This window comes from Mesocricetus auratus, unplaced genomic scaffold, assembly GCF_017639785.1.
Source record: "Mesocricetus auratus isolate SY011 unplaced genomic scaffold, BCM_Maur_2.0 Super-Scaffold_100007, whole genome shotgun sequence".
Classification (NCBI taxonomy): domain Eukaryota; kingdom Metazoa; phylum Chordata; class Mammalia; order Rodentia; family Cricetidae; genus Mesocricetus; species Mesocricetus auratus.
In genome coordinates, this window is record NW_024429191.1 from 79,243,472 (window position 1) to 79,263,144 (window position 19,673).

A 19,673-nucleotide genomic window follows, 5' to 3' on the forward strand; every position below is an offset into this window, starting at 1 on the left:
TTTCCTTTGTATAGACAGCCACGTAGTGCAGCCAGCCAGCTTCCTCGCCTCTGCTCTCCCATGTTCTAGCATAGAAAGGCAGAAAAAAAATTACAGTAGTGAAAAATAGGAACTAAACAATATTCTCACAGGCTGCCTGGCTCCAGATATCCCCAACTTCCCCTGTCAGTAAGCAGCTTCGGACTTACATAGTAGACTGGGGGAGGGGAGGAGGACCTCCCTGCTAGGGCTTCAAGAACCATCTCAATATGGGAAGCAGAATTAGAAGCAATAATTTAGGACTAAATCCCATCATCCCAAACCTCCAAGATCAAAGAGCCTGAAGTGCCAAGACACCTGTATTTCCCCTGCAGGGGAATCAGATGTACCCCTTCTTTACATCTTACACAGAAGTTGACTCAAAATGGGTCACAGATATGTAAGAGCTAATAAAGCTCTTAGCAAAACTGTAGGAGTAAATCTTGGTGACATTAGTTTTAGCAGTGGCTCTTGAGATAAAAACAGCAGGAGCACAGACAGAAGGAAAGCTGACTAAATTAGGCTTGAAATTATAGTATCTCTTGTTCTGCAGAAGGCACCATGAAGAAGGAACACAGAAGCTGGGCATGGGGAATATGTACTTGAGAGGCTGCTGCAGGAGGCTGGTCCAAAGCTGGCCTAGGCTAGGTAATGAGCTCTAGATCAACCTTGGCTATAGACGGTGTCTCAGAGAGAGAAGAGGGAGAGGGATAAAACAGTGAAAGTCAATGTAGAATAGGAGAAATTATTGGTCAGTCAAAAACCTGATATGGTTCTGGTGTTTGGAATCTGCCCAGAACGCTTGTAATTTTTATTGGTTTCCTAAGACAGCTATCACAAAGTAACATACATTAGGTGGATTAAGACAGCAACTGTGTATTCCTCAGTAGTACCAGAAGCCGAGTACAGAGCCAAATGTCTGTGGGGTTCGTCCTTCTGCCGATTCTGAGGAGGAACTTCTTCCCTGTCTTTCCCTTAGTTCTTAGTATTCTTGGCATTCTTTAGCTTGTAGACACATCACTCCACTCCCTCCCTCCATGATCCCATGCTTCTCCCTCCACTTGACATTTTCCTCTGTGTCATCTCCTTTTTTCTTTGGTTTTGAGCCAGGGTCTTGCCTGGAACTCACTGTGCAGACCAGGTTGCCCTGAACTCATAGAGATCTGCTTGTCTTTGCCCCCAGAGTCATGGGATTAGAGGCGTGTGCCACTATGTCTCCTCTTCTCATAAAAACATCAGTCGTGTTGGGTGAAGGGCTCATCCAGCTCCAATACAAGTGCATCTGAACTAATTACATTTGCAAGGACTCTGTCTAAATAAGATCACATTCTAAGGGGTTAAGATTTCAGCATATCTTCTGGGGCTGGGGGCAAAAGTCTACCATAACAACAAAATCATAAACCCAATTAAAAATAAAAATCCAAAAAAAGAGCCGGGCGTTGGTGGCGCACGCCTTTAATCCCAGCACCCGGGAGGCAGAAACAGGCGGATCTCTGTGAGTTTGAGACCAGCCTGGACTACCAAGTGAGTTCCAGGACAGCCTCCAAAGCCACAGAGAAACCCTGTCTCGAAAAACCAAAAAAAAAAAAAAAAAAAAACAACAAAAAAAGATAGAGGTAACCAATATGAAAAGATGTTCTCTTGCCATTAGACATTAAGGAAATGCAAATCAAAACCACAGTGAGACACTACTTCAGAGGCCAGCCTGGCAGAAAGACTTAATGACAGAGTTGGAGAGTTTAGAAGGAAACTGGAGGGCTGGTGAGATGCTCAGCAGGTAAATAAAGCTGCTCTCCACTCAAGCCTGGCACCCTAAGTTTGATCCCTAGAGCCCACATCAAGATGGAAGGAGAAACTGACAACTAAAGTTGTCCTCTGACCTCCAAGTGCACATCCTCCCTCCCCCAGAAATGTCAGCCTCATACAGTGCTAATGGGAATGTAAAATGGCATAGCCACTTTGCAAAACAGCATGTTAATCTCAAGTTAAATATGCAGTTTAAGCATGATCTACCAATTCTTCTCCTAGGGGTATGCCCAAGAAAGAGGGCATGGGAGAGACATGCCGGCTAGTTTATTTGTTTTGTGGGTGATGAAAATATTCCAAACTTAGATAGTTATACATCTCTATGAGTATACCAAAGACATGGAGTTGCACACATATTTTTTTGGTTGTGAGCCCAGCCTTTAACGGCAGCCATCTCTCCAGCCCTGCACACACATATTTTTAAGTTATACTTCATCTGTGTGAATGTGCATGTGCATGCAGTTGCCCATGGGGGCCAGAAGGGGGTGTCAGAATCCCTGGAGCTGACGTTACAGGAAGTCACCCAATGTTGGTGCTGAGAACCAAACTTTGTTCCTTCACAAGAGTAACAAGTACTCTTAACCTCTGAGCTGTCTCTTAAGCCCCATATACATTCATATTTTTAATTGTATTATATATGAACTAACAAAATTTTTAAACTCCTTTTTTAACTCTTAAAAGACTGCCCTGTTATCTTTTTCTTACAGAAAAACAAGAGCTGGATTTCTGAAGATGACTTCTGCCGACCTCCCCAGGAGCATGCTCCCAAGAGTTCTGACCTCTCCACATCTCCTTTGCAAGGGACTCCAGAGTCAAGGCCTGCTCTGCATAGGTGTTTTTCTCAAGGACCAAGAAAGAGCTGTTCCCTCAGGGCATTAGACAAAGCATGTGTGCCTTTACCAGGCTGTGGGAATGCCAAAGCAGCCCCAGTGGCCGTGTTGGCACAAGATCATAAAAATTTCTGCGTGGTGCATCGGAGGCAAATGGGTAGGTGTCTCTATAGAGTCCCATCCCCAGGGACTGTCTTTCAAAAGGCAGCTCCCTGTCCTCTTCGCCACTGCAAGCAGGTAGTGTGCTCTTCCAGAGTGCAGAGGCAAGGTGGTGCGTAGGCAGGAGAGCCCTGCAGAAAGGTGCTGTCCTCATGTACATGGTCCACTGGAGCAGTGTGAGAACTGCTCATAGGGTGCCACACTCGAGGCTCAGCAGGACCAGCCAGCCAGGCCACCTGTGCCTCAGAAAGACAAGAACAAACAAAAGACCTGATTACAAAATATAAAGATGCTGGGCCTGGAGAGATAGCTCAGAGGTTAAGAGCGTTGGCTGTTCTTCCAGAGGTCCTGAGTTCAATTCCCAGCACCCACATGGCAGCTCACAACTATCTGTAATGAGATCTGGTGCCCTCTTCTGGCATGTAGATATATATGCAGGTAGAACACTGTGCATAATAAATAAATACATCTTTTTAGAAAATATATAAAATTACTTTTTTTTTTTTGGTCTTTCGCGACAGGGTCTTACTGTATAGCCCTGGCTTGCATAGTACTTAATATATAGCTGAGAATGGCCTCAAACTCACAGCCTCTGGAGTGCTGGGATTTCAGGTGTGTGCCACCACCCCTAGCCCATGTCATATATTGAAATGGAAATATTGTCAATGAAATTTAGGATGGCAAAGTCCAGCTGGGTACCATAGACCTATAATCTCAGCTGCTCAGTGGTTGGAAGCAAGAGGATCTCAGGTTCATAGGACATAGAGTGAGTTCAAGGTCAGCTTAACATACCCTTATTTCAAAAAAGTGAAATGACCTACTGGGCATGTCACTCAGTGGTCAAACACTGACCTAAGTTGTGGAAAGCTAAACCAAGACATTTAGGATTGCAGAGAGCCCATGATTCCTTCCATAGCTCAGGAGAAGCTGCCTTGAAGGCCAGCTGTTGTAATGGCTCCTTCTAAAGGCCTTTGTCTTGGATGGCTCAGGGCACAGTCCCTGCAGGCTTTGTCAGACTTGCGATCAGTTTCAGCCCTCCACGTGCTGTTTATGGGATGGCTTGATCTCCATGCCCTGGAAAGCATTAAACAATTCTCTAATTTTTCAGTGACCCTCAAAATGTTTTGGTTTGGTTTTTGTTTGTTTTTCCAAGACAGGATCTCACTGGACTCACTGTGTAGGCCAGGCTGGCTTCAAACCCACTGAGATTCACCTGTCCTGTCTCCAATGGGACTATAGGCTTGTGCCATCACACCTAGCTGGTTTTGTAATTTTGTTTGTTTGTTGTTTTGTTTGGTTTTGTTTTGAGACAAGGTCTCAGATTGTAGCACAGGTTGACCTGAAACTCAACTGTTCAACCTAAATCAGCCTCAAATTTGTCACAGTCCTTCTGCCTTAGCTTCTTGAGTGTTGAGATTAAAAGCATGGGTCACCAAACCTACAGATTTCACTTGAGGTTGGTCTCTGTCTCTCATTTTCTGATGGTAGGCAGCCAACAGAGAACTTGCCAAAGTCCCGGTGTCTGTGTTGGCTTCTCTTGAGCTTGTCTCTCATGGCTGACTGTAGTTTCTAACCACAGAGAATCATTTGTTAGGTTCACTGTCACTCTAGTCCAGACTAGAAGAGAGAATCGTGTGTCTTTCAGACTCTCGCTTGTGGGTAGTTCCAGGGAAGTCGGGAACAATGAAGAGTCTGTGGTGCACACATACTCACTCACCTACCTCCCCACATACTCATGCAGTAGATGTTTCTGAATGTGCCAGGTACCACCTATGATGATGTGCCCAGTACTGCCCAGGTGCTGAGAATAGTGTCCTGTCTTCCTGAAGCTTCCTTTACTCTTCCTTCCTTCATCTGAATGTAAGAAACTTGACCAGTAAATGTTGTGTGATCAAATGGCGATGATGGAGGCCATCCATAGTGTTCAGAGGGAGAGAAGTCTTACTAGAGTTTGACCAAGGCCATCCTCACAGGTGAGGTGACATTCGGGGTGAAAGAGGGAGCATGAAGTGATCTGCATTTCAAGCAGATCCCCTCTGGAAACATACTTGACATGTCCAGGGAACCATGGTGACCAGAGAAGATGGGATCCGGTAGCGGTAGTGAGAAGAGATGAAGTGTGTGAGGCTGAGGCCCGTGGGCCACAGGAGATGCTTGCGCTTGTTGTGAGCATCTCATGACCTGGCTAATTTAAACATGTATTTCTTTTATTGTTACTTAAGTGTGCATGTGTTCACATACATCCATGAAGGCAGGTGAGAACAGCTAGGAAGAGGGTGACCATGGAGCTGAGCCCCAAGTGCTTCAGGCTTAGTGGGTCAGGGGGGTGAAGGCTAGAAATGAGGGCTTTAGGGTGGCCTTTTTGGATTGAACACAAGGTAGGCTTTGGTGGCCTTGAGGGAGCAGTTGTAATGGCATGAGGAGATAGATGTGAACCTAATGGTACCAGTTCAAGGAGGAATGGGAGCAGGGAAGCCCAAGACAAAATGTGGGTGTTTCCTCGTGGGCTTTGGTAAAGGAGGCCAAGAAGCAGGGTGGTAGTTAGAGACGGGAGTCAGGAGACATGGGAGTTTTTAATCATGGAGGGAGTGACGACTGCGTGTGTGCTGATAGCAATGGTCCAGTAAGAGGAGAAAGGAAGGGCGGTATTGGAGAGTCAAGATGTGCTGGAGGGGTGACCCTGAGTGGGTGGAGGGAGGCCTTGGCCTCAGCAGAGACAGCTGGGAAGTGTGGGCACAGATGCTGAGAGGGCAGTGCGGTGAGGAGGCCACGGAGGAGTCTGAGCGCTTACGGCTTTTCAGTGAAGTGTTGGGGGTGACGAAAGATGGAGATGTGCCTTCGGGATCCCATCTGAAAGTGCTTCTGATGGCAGTCAAGGACCCGGGGCACCGCTGGAGCTTTGCATTGAAAAGGGATAGGTCCATAGTCTAAAGTGCCTCTTTTCTTCCAATAGGCCTGTCTAACCCATTCCGGGGCCTCATGAAGCTGGGCACAGTGGCCCGGCGAGGGGCCATGGGCATCTGGAAGGAATTCTTTTGTGAGCTGTCCCCGCTGGAGCTCCGCCTCTACCTGAGTGATGAGGAGCGCACCTGTGTGGAAAGCTGCTCCTTGCTACGATGCGAGGCTGTAGGACCAGCCCACAGTGATGGACGATTTGAGTTGGTCTTTTCTGGCAAGAGGCTGGCACTGCGTGCCTCCTCCCAGGATGAGGCTGAGGACTGGCTTGACCGTGTGCGGGAGGCCCTGCAGAAGGTGCGTCCTCAGCAGGAGGATGAGTGGGTGAATATCCAGTACCCAGAGCAACCTGAGGATGCCCAAGAGGCTCCGCCAGACAGCCTGCCCCCTCACTCAGCCCTGCTCCCAGAGCCTGCAGGGGCCCAGGGCATGCAGCTGGACTGGGCATCTGCCCAGGTTCCAGAACCAGATGCTATCAAAGAGTCCCTTTTGTACCTGTATGCAGACAGGACCTGGGTCCCGTATATTTTTTCCCTGTCCCTGGAGTCTCTGAAATGTTTCCGTGTGAGAAACAATGAGAAGATGCTAAGTGATAGCCATGGAGTGGAGACCATCCGAGACATCTTACCAGACACCAGCCTTGGGGGCCCAGCCTTCTTCAAAATCATCACAGCCAAGGCCGTCTTGAAACTGCAGGCCAAGAACACTGAGGAGGCCACCCTATGGAGAGACCTGGTCCGACAGGTGCTGGCATCCTACTTGGAGTCTGCTGAGGAGGCTGTGACACTCGGTGGGAGTCTGGATGAAAACTGTCAAGAGGTGCTGAAGTTTGCCACCAGGGAGAATGGCTTTCTGCTACAGTATCTTGTGGCCATCCCCACCGAGAAGGGCCTTGACTCCCAGGGCTGCTTCTGTGCAGGTGCTGACTGATTCTCCCACCAACCCCAGCTGGCTATGCTCTTCCTCCTGTGGGGTCCTCAGTTCGGGCTCCCCACCAAGGCCTTCATCCTTCCCATATCTGACACAGCAGATGGTACCTGCCCTGCAGCCTCTGCTCCTCCACATGCCTTCTGTGGACACCCTCTCTGCCCTGCACTCGGCACCTCCTGATGTCGGGTGGACCTGTGGGTGGCAGTCCTGCTTCCTGAGCCTTCTGTCCTTCCTGCTTTATATGATTGCTACACTGAGTATACTGTTGTTGCAAGGGAATAGGATCCTTCTGAAACACTATGCTTGCATGCTTTTGTAAGACATGCTATTCAGTGCTGTCTAGCAGGGCTTCTGTGATGATGAAAGCGTCTGGTCTGTGCTTTCCAGCCATAGTTATAGGTTACATATGACCACTGGATGCTTAAAGTATGACTATATATAACTAGGAACTGAACATTTCATTTGCTTAAGCTTAAAAGAGATCTCTGACTTTGAGCCACTGTGTTGGGCTCCACAGTTTGGGGACTTATCCTCCCCTTGTGTCTCATGTAGCCCAGGCTGGCCTTGAATTTGTTATGTAACGGAAGATGACCTTGAGCTCTTGGTCCTCCTGCCTTCCTAAGTGTGGGGATTATAGACATGTGTTACTGTGTCCCGTCCCTGTCCCCCCCATCCCCGCCCATTTCTTTTTTCTTTTCTTTTTTTTTTTTATACAGTCTCACTGTATATCCCAAGCTGGTCTTGAATTCTTGCTGCCTCAGACTTCTAAGTAGTGGGATTGCAGGCATTTGTCACCACACTTAGTTGGCTTTTCTGTCCTCTTCTCGTGTGCATAGTGTTCATTGTGAAGGATTCTGCTATGTCAGTGTCATCATGGTAGGGTGGATCTGATCCTGTGCATGACACAAAGCCAGATGCTTCGTTTGGATTATTTCATTTTTTTTCTCAGTATATCTTTGTAGAGTTAGGTGCTACTATTTTCTCTGCCTATAGTATTGGTGAGGAAACTGGAGCCCAAAGCTAGTACCTTGTCCCAGGCCTTTAGTATATGCAAGGGACAGAATTGGACTTTGATGATTGTGTCTCAGAGCAGAACCTGTGCTCATGGGCATGACACCAGAGGGCCTCCCAGTTTCATGATTCTCCATTGTCCACCTTCCGTTGGTACCTCTTCCCACCTGTCCCCTGGACTTGCTGTCCAGGGGAGATGTCAGCTGCCCTGTTGTAGAAGAACAGAGTAGAAAGCTGAGCTGTCCTGATGGGGTGTAGCCCATGGGACCATAGGGGAAAGCCTGCTTCAAGTGCCTGGAAGGAAGTGGCGTGTGGCAAGCCCCTGGGGGGGTGGGTGAAGTGGCTGAGCAGAGCTTCCTGAAGAAGACACCTGCAAGGCTCTGCCTGCCCCAACACTCACACTCCACTCTGTCTGTAGCTGTCACCTGCTAGCCTGCCACCTGAGACCTGTAAATCCAAGGAGGTCAGGCTTTCTACACTGCTGCTGTCCGGTGGCCAGAAGATGCCAACCAGTGATACTTGTGTTAGAACTCATAGTTTACAGGGCACTCGTATTATTTACACTTTGTCATGGCCTCACAAAATAGCTGGCGGTAGGTAGCTAGGTTATACAGTGAAACAGAGTCTTAGGAGTATAGGTGAGGGTCAGGATGACATCGCTGATCAGCAAAAAAGCCAGCTTTCTTGGTCCTGAGACCAAAGGCACCCCCGCCCCATGCGAGTGGGAGGCAGGGGCGATTAAGCACTAGGATAGGTGTTAGCTTTTTGCCCTGTTTGCCCTGAGTACTCCTGACTCTCACTGCTCTCTGGTTTGGAGAGGCACTGAACTGTCCTGAGATAAGCGAACACCATGTTAACATCTAGGTCATGCCGTTCCTGCTAGCTTCCCCGCCTGCTTGTGGCTGGACCTCTCTCCACAGATCTGTCACTGCTGGTCAAGGTTCTACCTTTGTTGCTCTTGTTTCTGAGCCCGGTGGAAAGGCAGGAATACAGGTTGGCATTGGGGAACCAGTAAACAGAAGTAGCTATGGAGAATGCTGGCTTTGTGACCAAACAACCCAAATCTGAGTGCCACCTATCACTTAGTCTTGGCATGACCTGACCGATGTCTTCCTGTGAGTTTGTTCTGCACAGGTCCTTATTGTGTATCCCTGAGCTGAACTCAAACGCAGAGTCCTCCTCCCTCAGCCTCTGAGTGCTCCCAGAGTAAGCACTCATCATTTGATAGTATGCTGTCCCAATCAGCAGCTTTGCCAGGTGTGACAGTGCTCATGGTGCAGGCCCTTAATCCCAGCACTTGGGAGGCAGAAAGCAGGCAGGTCTCTGTGAGTTCAAGGCCAGCCTGGTCTACAGAGCGAGTTCCAGGACAGCCTCCAAAGCCATAAAGAAACTCTGTCTCGAAAAACTAAAACAAACAAACAAACCAAAAAAAAAAATCAGTCTGTTTTTTGTCCAAGAAAGAAACAAACAAAAAAGTTTTGATTTTAAGTGGTAGAAATATAAGGGTTTTATTTATTTATTTATTTATTTATTTATTTATTTATTTATTTATTTTATTTTTTGGTTTTTCAAGACAGGGTTTCTCTGTATTGTTTTGGAGGCTGTCCTGGAACTCGCTTTTATAGACCAGGCTAGCCTCGAACTCACAGAGATCCACCTGCCTCTGCCTCCGAGTGCTGGGATTAAAGGTGTGCACCACCAACGCCTGGGGAAATATGAGTAATTAAAATTTTTTTACATGTTTATTGAGAGAAAGAGGAGGTCAGAGAACTCAGTTCTTTCCTTCTACCATGTGGGTTCCAGGGATCAAACTGAGTCATCAGGCTTGGTGGCAAGTGCCTTTTCCCACTGAACCATCTTGCCAGCCAGGGAGTGATTGTTGTCATCTTTATGTTAGCAGACCTTTCCCACTGCAGCAGATTCCATGTTACGTGAAGCTGACGCTGGCCCCACTAACTCACTCACGCACCGTCCCTTCCTCTAGGCTGCCCACGGCAGATTGGCTTCTCCTTTGTACGACCCAAGCTCTGTGCCTTCTCTGGCCTGTATTACTGTGACTTCTGCCACCAAGACGATGCCTCAGTGATTCCAGCCAGGATCATCCACAACTGGGACCTCACAAAGCGCCCGGTAAGTCTCAGCCATACAGAGCTGCTCGGTGACCTGAGATACACTCTCCCCTAAGGCACCCTGGTTCTGTGTCCAGTGGCTACCTCAGGACAGTTCTCTGAAGCTAAGACAGCAACAGAGTTGTTTAAGAGCCTGGCAGTAAGGCTGTCAGTAGGAAGTTAGGGTAGAGCAGATTTAATACCCTGATGATGGTTGGACCGACAGACAGATGTAAGTAGACAGCTAAACAGGCTAGGCAGCAGGCTGCACCCCTCAGACAGCTTGGCTTGTGCTGCTCCTTGGGGGCCAAGCCAACTGCACTTCACTGTGGAGGAAAAAAAGCCTTTTTCTGAGTCATGCAGTGTGGTTATTGCTTGACATCTACAACTTAGAGAAGCCAAGAGCATCAGTGTTTCTGGCTGTAAAATGGCCTTGCTAATTTTTAGAGTATTTTGAGAGAAAGCTCTTTCTGTGTATTTGTTTATATAGCACCAGGACTCACCTTGCCTTACCACATTTGGTTTATTGAATATTATATCTTGGGTACTTTTTTTTATTATTCTGTGTGTGTGTGTGTGTGTGTGTGTGTGTGTGTGTGTGTAAGTGTAAGCACTCTCCTTCCACCATGTGTGACCACAGACACCCTTACCCTTACCGACTGAGCCTCTTGGTGGCCCTTGGGTACCTTTATTATGTGTACTTCTGAAGGAGATTGTTTACTTGCCTGTCAACAGTGCCTTTCTGTCCTCAGCCTATTACACATCCGCCCCTAGGGCTACTTATCTAGGGTCTTTCTCAAGGGACAGACATGGCTTTCTCCCAAGGGTATAGACAGCGAAACACAAGGAAGGAACTGTTTGCATCTGTCAGAGCCTTCAGGCTGCACAGTGATGGTTTTGGATGTGCCCCACTGTACAGGTGTACAGGGATGTTGACGGAGTCAGTTTCACCCCTGTGGTGAGGGGGAAACCCCAACACTGGCTTTGTTTTGGCCTTCTGTTTACCTTGTCTCCCCCCCTGCCCTTAGCATTAGCTATTCAACTGCAAAGAGGAGTGTAAACCTCAAAATTCAAAGATAGACAAGAAAGAGCCATTTAATAGTAAAACAGTTAACACTCCTCGCCTGGTACTTCTGTGGAGAGCCTCATTCACTGCTGGAGTCTCTGTGCCTCATCTTTTCCTTCACTAGGACACTACAGTCCTGGTCCAGATGCTCCTGGTACCAGGAAACAGGCAGTTCTTCCTCAGCAGTCACTGGCCTGGGAAAGACAGGGAAATTCAAAACAGAGAGTAGCTGGCCCAAGGATTTGGGACTTCATTGTTTGCTGCTACTGCTCTGGCTGACCCACTTGTGCTGAGATCCAGCTGGCACCTGGCAGAGCATCAGCCCAGGACCGGGATTCGGCTTTGGCCTGTCTTTTCCATGCCCACAGGATACGAACAGCCTCTGGGGAGCATGACACCCTGTGTGCAGGGCTGGGCAGTGTTTAGCACACATTGCTGGATGTTGTTTCAGCTGAGCTTTGCCTAGGGATGGAGACTGAGTTGTGGCAAGAGCTAGACTTAGTCTAGAGGGTAGCAATTTGACCCCAGTCACCAGGGTTTGCCACTGGGCTTTGCCCAGACTGGGACTATTGCCTCAGTGTTCTGGCACATGGAAAATGCAGTTATCCATTGCTGGGGGAGGCAATAGCTGACAGTTGGGAGATAGGCGATCAGAGGTCTCTCCAGCCCCCAAGTATATGGGAGCTCTCCTGAGGATCCCATCATACATTCCCTGCCCGCCCTCACAGGCTGATGGGACCAGTGTAGGCTCTTGCATGGTGCTTTTTACGTGGGTGCATCACGCCAGGCCCTGTGCAGAAGCTTACATCTTTTACTCTAAACTCAAAATCACGTCATGAAGTGTGCTTTGATTTTCCTCGAGCAAACCTTAGCTCTTGGCCATAGAAAACAGAGTTTGTGGCAGCCCCGTGTTGAAGCAGTATGCCTGCTGGCCTCTGCTGTCCACAGGCAAGTGGGTGAGCTACTTTAGCTTCTCTGAGGGATGCTTCTGAAGGTGAGAGAATATAGAGGGACCATACTTCTCTGAGCAGAGAGCATTGGCAGTTGAGACCCTATACGACCATCCTGAAGTACTGGAGAGAGCTGAGGCCACTCAGGAATGTCATGGAGCTCCACTCTGTAGCTTCCTGTAGCTGAGGCTTGATGGCAGCGGAGTCACCTGGTTCCTGAGTTAGGGCCCAGAGGACAGCATGTTTCCTGTAGGCAGGAAAAGGGGGCTGGGAGGACAGGAAAGTGTGGAAAGTCTGTGAGGCCCATGGGGAGGGGACCCCTCCCTTGTCTCAGCATGGTCAGAGTAGAACAACAACAGGGTCTGAAAGTCAGGCTTTGAGACTCTGCCATTGTCTGAGCTGTGTGACCTTTGTCAAGTGACCTCAATTCTCTGAACTTATTTCCTGGTCTGTATCTTGAAGAAAATACCATTAAGTGGGGACATGATGCAGGCAGGTTTGAACTAGGTAACACAGCATCCAGCCAGAAGACTTGGCTGACTGGGCAAGGTCTTCCCTGGATTTTTCCAGGTCTGCCGGCAGGCCCTGAAGTTCCTGGCACAGATCCGGGCCCAGCCCCTTATCAACCTGCAGCTGGTGAATGCCTCTCTGTATGAGCATGTGGAACGCATGCATCTCATTGGCAGGAGCCGGGAACAGCTGAAGCTTCTGGGTGACTACCTGGGCCTGTGCAGAAGTGGGGCCCTGAAGGAGCTGAGCAAAAGGTGAGCACGCCTCGTGCACATGCACCTGTGCACACACCGGCCACGGCCTGGGCAGTGTGTCCCTTGGGAGATGTCAGAGCTGAGCTGGCAACGTCCCACTGGGCTGTGAAATCACTGTGCCCTTTGAGAGTGCTGTGTGGTCCTGTCCATTGTCAGTTCATTTGTTTAACAATGTTTGTTCCAAGCGCCTGGAGAAGTAGGTGGATACTATGCTGAGGACAGCAGACTCAAGGTCTCCCTTCAGGAAGCCACTGATCTGGCGGGAGGGAGGTGAGCCAGCAGCACCACCGACGGGGGCAAAGAGGGAGAGGAAGGATGCGCCAGATGTGCATAGGAGACACAGCTGACCTGAAGGTCAGGAGGATGCATCAGAAGACTCCTGGAGGGAGGGACTTCTCAATGAGACCTGAGAAGTAAATAGACGTTACAGAGGAAGGAGGAGAAGCGTGTGGGCTGAGCATAGCGCACATGGAGGAAAACACCATACATGGAAAGCTGGGGAGAGCTTTGGCTGAAGAAGGGAAGGAAGTGGGCAGGGTGGTAAGCGGCAGAAGAGAGGAGGATGCTGGCCTGGCTCATCCCTTGGCTGCTTGCTCTTGTCTTTGGCAGCATGCCTCTCTAGATCATCTACAGCATGAACAGTTGGCAGCACTCTTGGGAGACCCCCTAGAGCCTAGATCTTTTAGTGATCAAGGGGTAAGAGGTCACCTTGAACTTCAGGATAGTCTTACAAGGTCTCTCTGTGACTGCCTCATAAACCTCCAGGCCCTATTCTTATGGCTGAAGATGTGGCTGAGGGGCTGTACTCTCTGGGGCATCCTCACCAGGGCAGGCCTTGGGGAAGAGCGAGGTGCACCACCCATATGGACTTTGCTTTGCTGGATCTCGGAGACTAGAGGTGCCTATAGGCTGTCTTTTCCTAGCCTTACTTCCCTAGGGGCCAGCACAGAGCACTGTCTGAGCGCGTCTCCTCAGGCCCAGGCATACCTCAGTTCTCCTAGAGGTATACCTACACTGTGCCTTGGGGATAGGTGTGTCTAGTGATGGTCCCCTGGATCTTGGGTACTGCAGAGGGAACACTGGCCTTTTTCTGCCTAGAACAGCCAATGAATCCCCCCACCCCAAGCTTTATGTCCTTCCACAGGGCCTAGAAAAACAGACAGCCTTTTGGGGGCCTCTGCCACCTAAGATTAGCACACTACCTCGGTCTCCCTTTTTTTCTATGAAGTTGACCTATTTTTTCCTTTTAGGGATTCCAGGGACCAGGGCTCCAAATATGTGCACCTGCCCAGGGATAAAATCTCTGGGTAGGAGAAAAGTCTCACTGCCCTCTCTGGAACCCCAGAGACCTGAGGGTGACTGTGGCATAGCTCATAGGTGCTGGCCCCATTCACCTTACCTCCGGTGGGTGCTCAGGCATTCTGTCTCTGTCTCCATCTTCTTGACTCTCCGTGCCCCCCCCCCTCCCGGCTCAGCCCTGCACAACTGTCTGTTAGAGGGCAGGCCAGGCTTGTAAAAGTCCTATTTTATTTTGAAAATTTATTCGCATGTGTGCCCGTGTGGTATGTGTGTGCATGGGGGGAAGGGAGATTGCACACCCGTGTACATGAATACAGAGGCCAGAGGGCTGCCCTGCTCAGTCTCTTTGTCTTATTCATTGGAGACAGTCTTTCACTGAACCTGAAGCTTGCCATTTTGGGTTAGACTGGCTGGCCAATGAGGCCCAGTGTTCCCCCTGTCTTTGTCCCTCACAGCACTGAGGCTGCAGCCATACCCCAGCATTTTATATGGGTACTGGGGAATCCTAACTCAGGTCCACATTTCTGTGCACCAAGAAGTATTCTTTCCTTCCTGGAAGTTCCCTTTTAGACAAAGCTCAGAGCAAGGGAAGAGTACAGGAGCAGTCCCTGCCGGACCTAGACCACAGCATGACTCCAAGAAGTATCTTTGCTGCTCTGAGTCTGTTTATCCATCCATAAGATGGAGCACTGGTCATGGTTATATGGCCTTCCTGAGCTGTGGTGAGGGCCACATGAGAGGCTCATTGTCTGGGCCTTAACCAGCCATAGACAGGCAGGCAGATGGCTGGGTCAGAAATATGTGTATCCTGAGGAAGGTTACACAAGCTAGCCTGGGCACAAGGTCCCCGAGGCTGGGAAGCTTCCAGAGAAGTGGCCAGAGGAAAAGTAGGGCTTACATGAAACAGGTAAAATTCATGGCCACCCATGCAAGTCTCCCCATCACCTGGCCTTAGCAGGGAGGGTTCCTGCCTCCTTCCCTGCCAGGTAACTTTGCTCCAGAGCACTGGGCGGGGTCTTCTCATTGTATAGGGAGAAAAACTGAGGCACAGGACAGGCTGTGTCCATCTCTGTATATGTCCTCAGCCAAGCCTTAGAGAAAATCAGTTGCAAGGCCACACTAAGAACAACAGGCAAAGTGTACGGTAACTCCCAACGAAGTCCCTGGGCCTGCTGGCTCCTAGGACTGGACAGAGGGAAGATGACAGAGATAAATCTCCATCAAGTTAGCCCCACCCTTCCTGACAACTCACGGTCAGTCTTTGTACCCCTTTCCGTGTTTTCCTGGCTATGAATGACAGTTTCCTGTTCCCAGAAAGCTGGAGGCTCACTGGGAGTCAGTTAGTCCTCAGCCACAGGGTACAGTGTAGCCTGCTTGGCTGTGTAGGATCCACCATCCTAGCCCCAGATTGGGCTCCTTGTGGATCAGAACTGAGGCCATTGGCTAGGATGTGACCAGTCTCCCAGGAGCCTGACACTGCCCCATCCTAGATGTTCAGAGTATACAGATAGGACCCCACACCTCCCCAGTTTGGCCAACCTTCCACACCAGTGTCCACAAACATGGCTAGTCAGTTTTGTGCCAGGGATTTTCTGCAAATATTTTCTCTCCCTCCCTCCCTCAGGATGTGACCTGGGGTCCCCACCACTGGTCTGTTAGGAACCTGAGCAGAGCTGGTATCCTGCCTTCATCTTTTGCTGCTCAGCCTGAAATAGGATCTGCTTTGCCTAGAGTATGAATCAGTTCCTCTCAGAGATCAGGGAAACCAGATACTTGAACATGACCTTGGGGGAGAGGGGGCTGCATCCATGTTCTTAGGCCTCAGAACTGTTTCAGTGCTGGCACTGACTCAATGGAGGGGATAAGAATACAGGTCAGACTCCTGTGTTCAAGCTCAAGCTCAGATTCTTAACTCCGTGACCTCAGGCAAGTCATTTAACCTGTGTTTCCTGTCTTCTCAAAATGGGACCGGCTTCATGGGATTACTACAAAGACTTACTTAGCCCAGTTCCCGGTACCAAGTGTCAGCACACATCATCCTCATTGCTTGGTAGTCATGTGTTTACAATGTACCCAATGTGTTCAGTCAGTTGTTTAATCCTCAAAACAATTCCATGTCTCCCGGGAGGGTACCTGAGGTACCAAGGGCTAATTAATGTACCAGGTAGCACAGGTGGGAGCTTAGGCTGACTTGCACTCTTAGCCTGCCTGGTAACCTAGGTCTGTGTTGCTACCTGGTAGGCAAGGCTGAGGGGAAGAAAGCCAGGAACTGGAGGCCCAACCTTGGAGGCTCTTCTGAGGAACTGGAGGCCTAACCTTGGAGGCTCTTCTGAGGAACTGGAGGCCTAACCTTGGAGGCTCTTCTGAGGAAGTGCTTGTGTTGTCTTTGCAGACTAAGCCACAGGAATTACCTCTTGGAGTCTCCTCACAAATTCAGCGTTGCTGACCTCCAGCAGGTGAGCACGTCGTGCTTCCCACCCCTAAATCCTGGACTCACTAGATGGTTCTTAGTCCTGAAAAACCTCAGAGAGATAGTAGAAGGGCACCTGTAACCCAGGCCAGGCAGCAGTCTTCAACAGCCCACCCTTCAGAGTGACCTCCCTTTTGTCATCCACCTCCTGAGCAGTCACTGACCCCTGCCTCCTGGATGAACCAGGGGCTCCAGCAGCCCAAGGGTGAGTGGAGGCCTCTCCTCCAAGGGTGACAGAGTAGATTGGGGTGCCACCTGTAGTCCCCATACCCCAGAGACCTCAGGTACAGGCTGATGCCCGCATCAAACAACCTATGCAGGGACTCCTTGCCCCTGTGGAACCAGGGACGTTCTGAGGCAGTGCCGTGGTGATGTAGTGGGGCCACCTAAGACTGGTCTCCACTTGCTCCTGCAGATTGCAGAGGGGGTGTATGAAGGGTTCCTCAAAGCCCTGATCGAGTTCGCCTCCCAGCACGTCTACCACTGTGACCTGTGCACCCAGCGAGGCTTCATCTGCCAGATCTGCCACCACCACGACATCATCTTTCCCTTTGAGTTTGACACCACAGTCAGGTATGAGGAAAACATGGCCAGCTACTCCCACAACCGCAGCCTGGCCCTGTGGTAACCCTCATCTTTTTTTTTTTTTTTTTTTGGTTTTTTGAGACAGGGTTTCTCTGTGGCTTTGGAGGCTGTCCTGGAACTCGCTCTGTAGACCAGGCTGGTCTCGAACTCACAGAGATCCGCCTGCCTCTGCCTCCCGAGTGCTGGGATTAAAGGCGTGCGCCACCAACGCCCGGCAAACCCTCATCTTCTTATGCAGAGGCACGCTGGACACCCACTCCAGTCTTCTAGTACCCAGGATGCTGTGGCTGCCCAGGCATGCCAGGCTAACAGGCCCCTCCCACCTGCCTCCCCATTACCTTAGAGAGGAGATCACTGCTGTCTCATGGAGTGGGATGTCTTTGAGCTCAGTCTACAATGGGTTGAGGGATTGACAGTGTATTCCTGGCCCTGAAGCACTAGTGTGAGGCTTAGCCAAGTGGGCACCTGGTAGCTGGTGCCTAGCATGGTCCCAGCTGCAGCAAGTGGAATTTCATTACTGTACATCATTAGAAGCCCCTAAACAGGGGCGTATTCCCCAGTCTTCCTTTACCCCAGGAAGGCTGAGCTAGAAGGATCATCCACTCTCCTTCAGTGGATAAACCAGCTAGCATCAGCCCTGAATGGGCCTGAGCTGTTTAAACTGCTTTAAAGATAGGCAAGAAATCACATAAACACTAAGGCAGCACTTGCTCACTAAGAATGAAGTGGGGCACAGAATATCAGTGGGCATGGGGGTCGCTTCTGGGTTCGTGGCTGGAGGGCAGCGCGTGTGCATGTGGGCTGCAGACAGAAGGCAGGTGACTGGCACTAGCAGCACCTGATGCTCTCTTCTCAGGTGTGCCGAATGCAGAACTGTCTTCCATCAGAGCTGCCAGGCTGTGGTGAGGAAGGACTGTCCCCGCTGTGCCCGCCGGCGCAAGTACCAGGAACAGAACAGTGTCAGCTAACGCTGCTGTCCTGCCCTTCCGAGGCCATCCAGCTGGGTTGTCGTCAGCCTAGGCTTCTCTGTCTCCCTGTAAGGAAGACTCTCAGGTGTGCCCAGAGCTCTCACCTCCAGAGAAGGCCCAGGAGTCTCAGCGATGCCCCATGGCCCCTTCCAACCCTTCTGCTCTGGGAGGTGGGGACCACCAGGTGCCTCTGCACAGGACCTGTCATCTGGCAGGCCTGGCTTATCTAGCTGTCATGGCACCTCCATTAGGGCTGTTCATACACTGTGGAAGAGAGGTGTGGTGAGCACTTTCAACTCACATTCCTGATTAAAAGGTCTAGTTTTTTAAGGTAGGTTCCCCCTTCATATTTAAACAGAAAATATTTTTTTATTCTTGGCCCTACCCAGATCACCTAAGAAATGGAACCCTTCACCCAAGCAGATGGGCAAGAGCAGCCCCAGAGATAGGCATGGGACTGGGTGGACAGACCTCTGGATTGGCAGCCTTTCCTTTGCCCTTTCTGGCACATACTGCCAAGAGTGCAAGTGTTATGTGCCAAATAGCCCATCATTGCAGGGCTGGTCAGTTTCAGCACTGTCTTTCCCCTCTCATCTTTGTGTTTTCGCCTGGAAAGTGTCCCCTTCTTCTGTCAGAGTCCCTGGCCTGGCTCTTCTCTGGCCTGGGACAGGGAGATGACCAGCACCAGCACTGTCAGCACTTTGAGCCTTCCTTGTTCAGGAAGGCCATGATCTTGCCAACCTTACCCCCATGCCCTCCTTAGTCCTTCATAGATGGTAGGGCTAACCCCTGCCAAGGTAGAGCAGGCTTGACACCAGAGAGGCTCCAAGCTCCAAACTGTAGAGAAGAGGTGCCATCCTTTGGCTACAGAGAGATAGAGGGATGTGCCTAGAAGCTGCCTGTAGACGCTTCATCAACCCTAGTTTCCCAAAGCTGAGTTCATAAACCTTCAGTTTTTACCTTGCCCAGCAGGACAATGCAGTGCCCAGTAAGCTCCTAGGAGCAGGGTTACCCTTAAGAGGCTCTTGGGCTGGTGTAGCATCCCAGAATTGTTCCTAAGGTCATGTTCATAACCTTGAGGCATTTAGGGAAGTAGGTATGTACTATGCTATCCTCACCTCTCCTGGACCCCACAGCCCTTTTGGCCATCTCAGAGTACTCAACTTAGAGCCAGAGGCCTCAGGGGAATGGAGGTTTCCCTGCCCTCCCTGAGCTGAATGAGCTGACTCACCTCCTGAAGCTTAAGGAATTGTGCAATAGACCAGAGGAGGCAGTAGACAGGTGGCAGAGGCTGCCTGCCACACAGTTCATGTGTCCCCGTCATGGAAGGCGTGCTCTCCAGTGGTTGAGAAACCAAAGCATTCAGAACCATGCAATGTATCCGTATCTGCACCCCACAGCCAGCATTAACACTTCCCCCAAACCACAGCCTGATCAGAGCCTCCTTGCTTTGGATCTTGGATGGGCAAGAGTCTGTCCCTTTTGGGCTGGTTAGATGAGAGTATTCCAGGACCTGCCTGAGGCAGCCAGAGCCCTTCCACTGCCTGGATTCTACCCTTTGCTGAGCTGCTGATGTGCTCAAATGAGTCACTTAACCCGCCACCAGAAGAGCTCACGTGAACCTTGGCTGCGCCCACACTAGCTCAAAGATTTTGTTTTATGCAATATTCTGACAAGTGGGCCTTGGCAATATGGAGAAGGAACTGCTTCTGTGGCTTTTGACTGATTTTGCAGTAAAGAACTGGTCTTTCTAA

At 50.1% G+C, this 19,673-nt stretch overlaps 1 protein-coding gene across 4 annotated transcripts in view; it reads left to right on the plus strand.

Annotated features, from left to right (window-relative positions):
- Plekhm1 (pleckstrin homology and RUN domain containing M1) overlaps positions 1-19,673 on the plus strand; it is a 49,623-nt gene extending 29,950 nt beyond the window's left edge. For 3 of the 4 annotated variants that reach the window (XM_013113351.3, XM_021227190.2, XM_005070129.4), the window contains 7 exons: positions 2,532-2,811; positions 5,767-6,687; positions 9,694-9,839; positions 12,404-12,597; positions 16,289-16,352; positions 16,782-16,939; positions 17,808-19,673. In XM_013113351.3, the coding sequence (XP_012968805.2) occupies positions 2,532-2,811; positions 5,767-6,687; positions 9,694-9,839; positions 12,404-12,597; positions 16,289-16,352; positions 16,782-16,939; positions 17,808-17,919 (1,875 nt within the window). In that variant the 3' untranslated portion in view covers positions 17,920-19,673. Of the gene's footprint in view, positions 1-2,531; positions 2,812-5,766; positions 6,688-9,693; positions 9,840-12,403; positions 12,598-16,137; positions 16,263-16,288; positions 16,353-16,781; positions 16,940-17,807 lie in introns of those variants that run through there. The other variant, XM_021227193.2, reaches the window with a different exon arrangement.